General features: G+C 33.5%; 1 protein-coding gene across 1 annotated transcript in view; it reads left to right on the top strand.

The window, feature by feature from the left end:
- Positions 1–292: 292 nt before the first annotated feature.
- LOC108747742 (monocarboxylate transporter 2-like) overlaps positions 293–1,810 on the top strand; it is a 45,116-nt gene continuing 43,598 nt past the window's right edge. Inside the window, exon 1 of the mRNA XM_018485437.1 lies at positions 293–922. Within this exon, the coding sequence (XP_018340939.1) occupies positions 547–922 (376 nt within the window). The 5' untranslated portion in view covers positions 293–546. The remainder of the gene's footprint in view (positions 923–1,810) is intronic.

Here is a 1,810-nt window from a genome sequence, read left to right as displayed (position 1 = left end):
AATAAAAGCAATAGTAACCTAAAAATAACTCAAATTTGATATAGTAGTTTGACATTGTAGATTTAGCAATGTATCATTAGCAAAAATTGGCTAACAGAATAATAATATAATTTAAGTACTATGATTAATAATCAATTATTAAACACATATAATATATACGATATTCATTTAAGTTTTCATTATTTAAGAACTTTTTAGTAATTGTGAACCAGAACCAATTGCTGTGTAAGATATTAAAATAATAAAAAAAGACATTAAAAAAAAAAAAGAATAAACTAGCTTCTCTCGATTCTCCAAAATACGCGAAACAGTATTGAGTGTATAACAGAAGCGTCTCATACGTCTTCAAATCGACGCCAAACGTTGGCGTGCAGTTATCGCGAGGAAGAAATTCATGAGAAGAACAAACGCTGCCGTCAGAACAATCGGCAGCATGTTTCTGACAAAACGTGTACGGTTGCACGCAGAATCGATGCGCACGGCAGGAATGTATACGAACACCATGTACACAAGCAGTATAATCGGCAACGATACGGGCACGTAGCAATGAAAGAAATCGTTACCACACCTGTGATGTCGATCCCCCGCGCGCGATCCTGGCCACTGCTGGACACGACAGGCAAACGAAACTGTGCGATTTCCGTTAACAACTCGTCTCTGAAGAAGAAAAATCGTCCGGTGGGAACCACTAACGGCATAGACAAAAGCAACATCGCGACTCTTCAACCCGAAAGCAACCCACAGGTGCAAGCAAAACGACTACTGTATCGACACTACTACCCTGAGGGAGGATGGGGTTGGATAGTCACTTTCGTCGGCACTCTTGTACATATTCTGGGACCGGGCTTGCAATTTTCTATTCCGGCCACTATCGCATTGCCTGCTAAGGTCAAATTCTACCATCACCCATGGCACACAGCTGGTGAGTCGATCGAGATTCCCGATCGTTATGTTATTCTATAATACGTGGAGAGAAGTAATAAAACTTTATACGAATATAACCGTCTTTCATTATACATCATATTTTCGTTATCTAATATTTTGATACATATACAAATCAATTTACAAAAAATTAAACGCTGCTATGTTTTTGAAATTTTATTTTCCATTCTTTAATTTTTTAAAAAATTGTAATAGCAAATAATGTAAATATTTAATAATATTAAGATGGAGATCCTCCTTCACATATCTTCAATAATTCAAACATAAGAATTATATCTAAGCTAGTATTTTCATTAAATTCTAATAAAACTAAATTCTAATATTATTTTTTCTTCAACTATATGTATCGTAAAAGCATCAAAAATTTATTAGAAAACGATTAAAGGTTAATGCAAAATCTCTCCCCTAGTGGCACATTATCGCATGGACTTTCTATCAAGTACTTTAATGAGCAAAGTCGGGCAACACTATCTCAGCCTCAAATCCTTATATAACAGACGATATCAAAGTAAACTCGTTACTGGCATGCTAAAAGTTATAACAAGTATATACCGCAGCTAAAGTTATACGAAATTAACCATAATCACTGTGGCTAAATACCATAAGTAAAGATTGTCGCTTTTATTTAGAAATGATTAAATATATAAATAAAAAATTACTTGTACATATTTCAACCTAATGTTCGAAAATTTAGCGCACATTCTTTATGTATTTTCTCTGTAAACGGAGTATTTATTATATTTTATTATTACATTATTTATAATCTAACAAATTTTCTATGACACTGAGAATTTATGCGTGTACCACATGACAGCCTGAAATTAAGTAAATAAGTGACTATCTAAAATAAAGCATTTTTTACCTTGAT

The sequence above is a fragment of the Trachymyrmex septentrionalis genome, unplaced genomic scaffold (assembly GCF_001594115.1).
Source record: "Trachymyrmex septentrionalis isolate Tsep2-gDNA-1 unplaced genomic scaffold, Tsep1.0 scaffold20, whole genome shotgun sequence".
Lineage (NCBI taxonomy): Eukaryota > Metazoa > Arthropoda > Insecta > Hymenoptera > Formicidae > Trachymyrmex > Trachymyrmex septentrionalis.
Note: the sequence above shows the minus strand (reverse complement) of the source record. Positions and strands in the feature narration are given on the sequence as shown.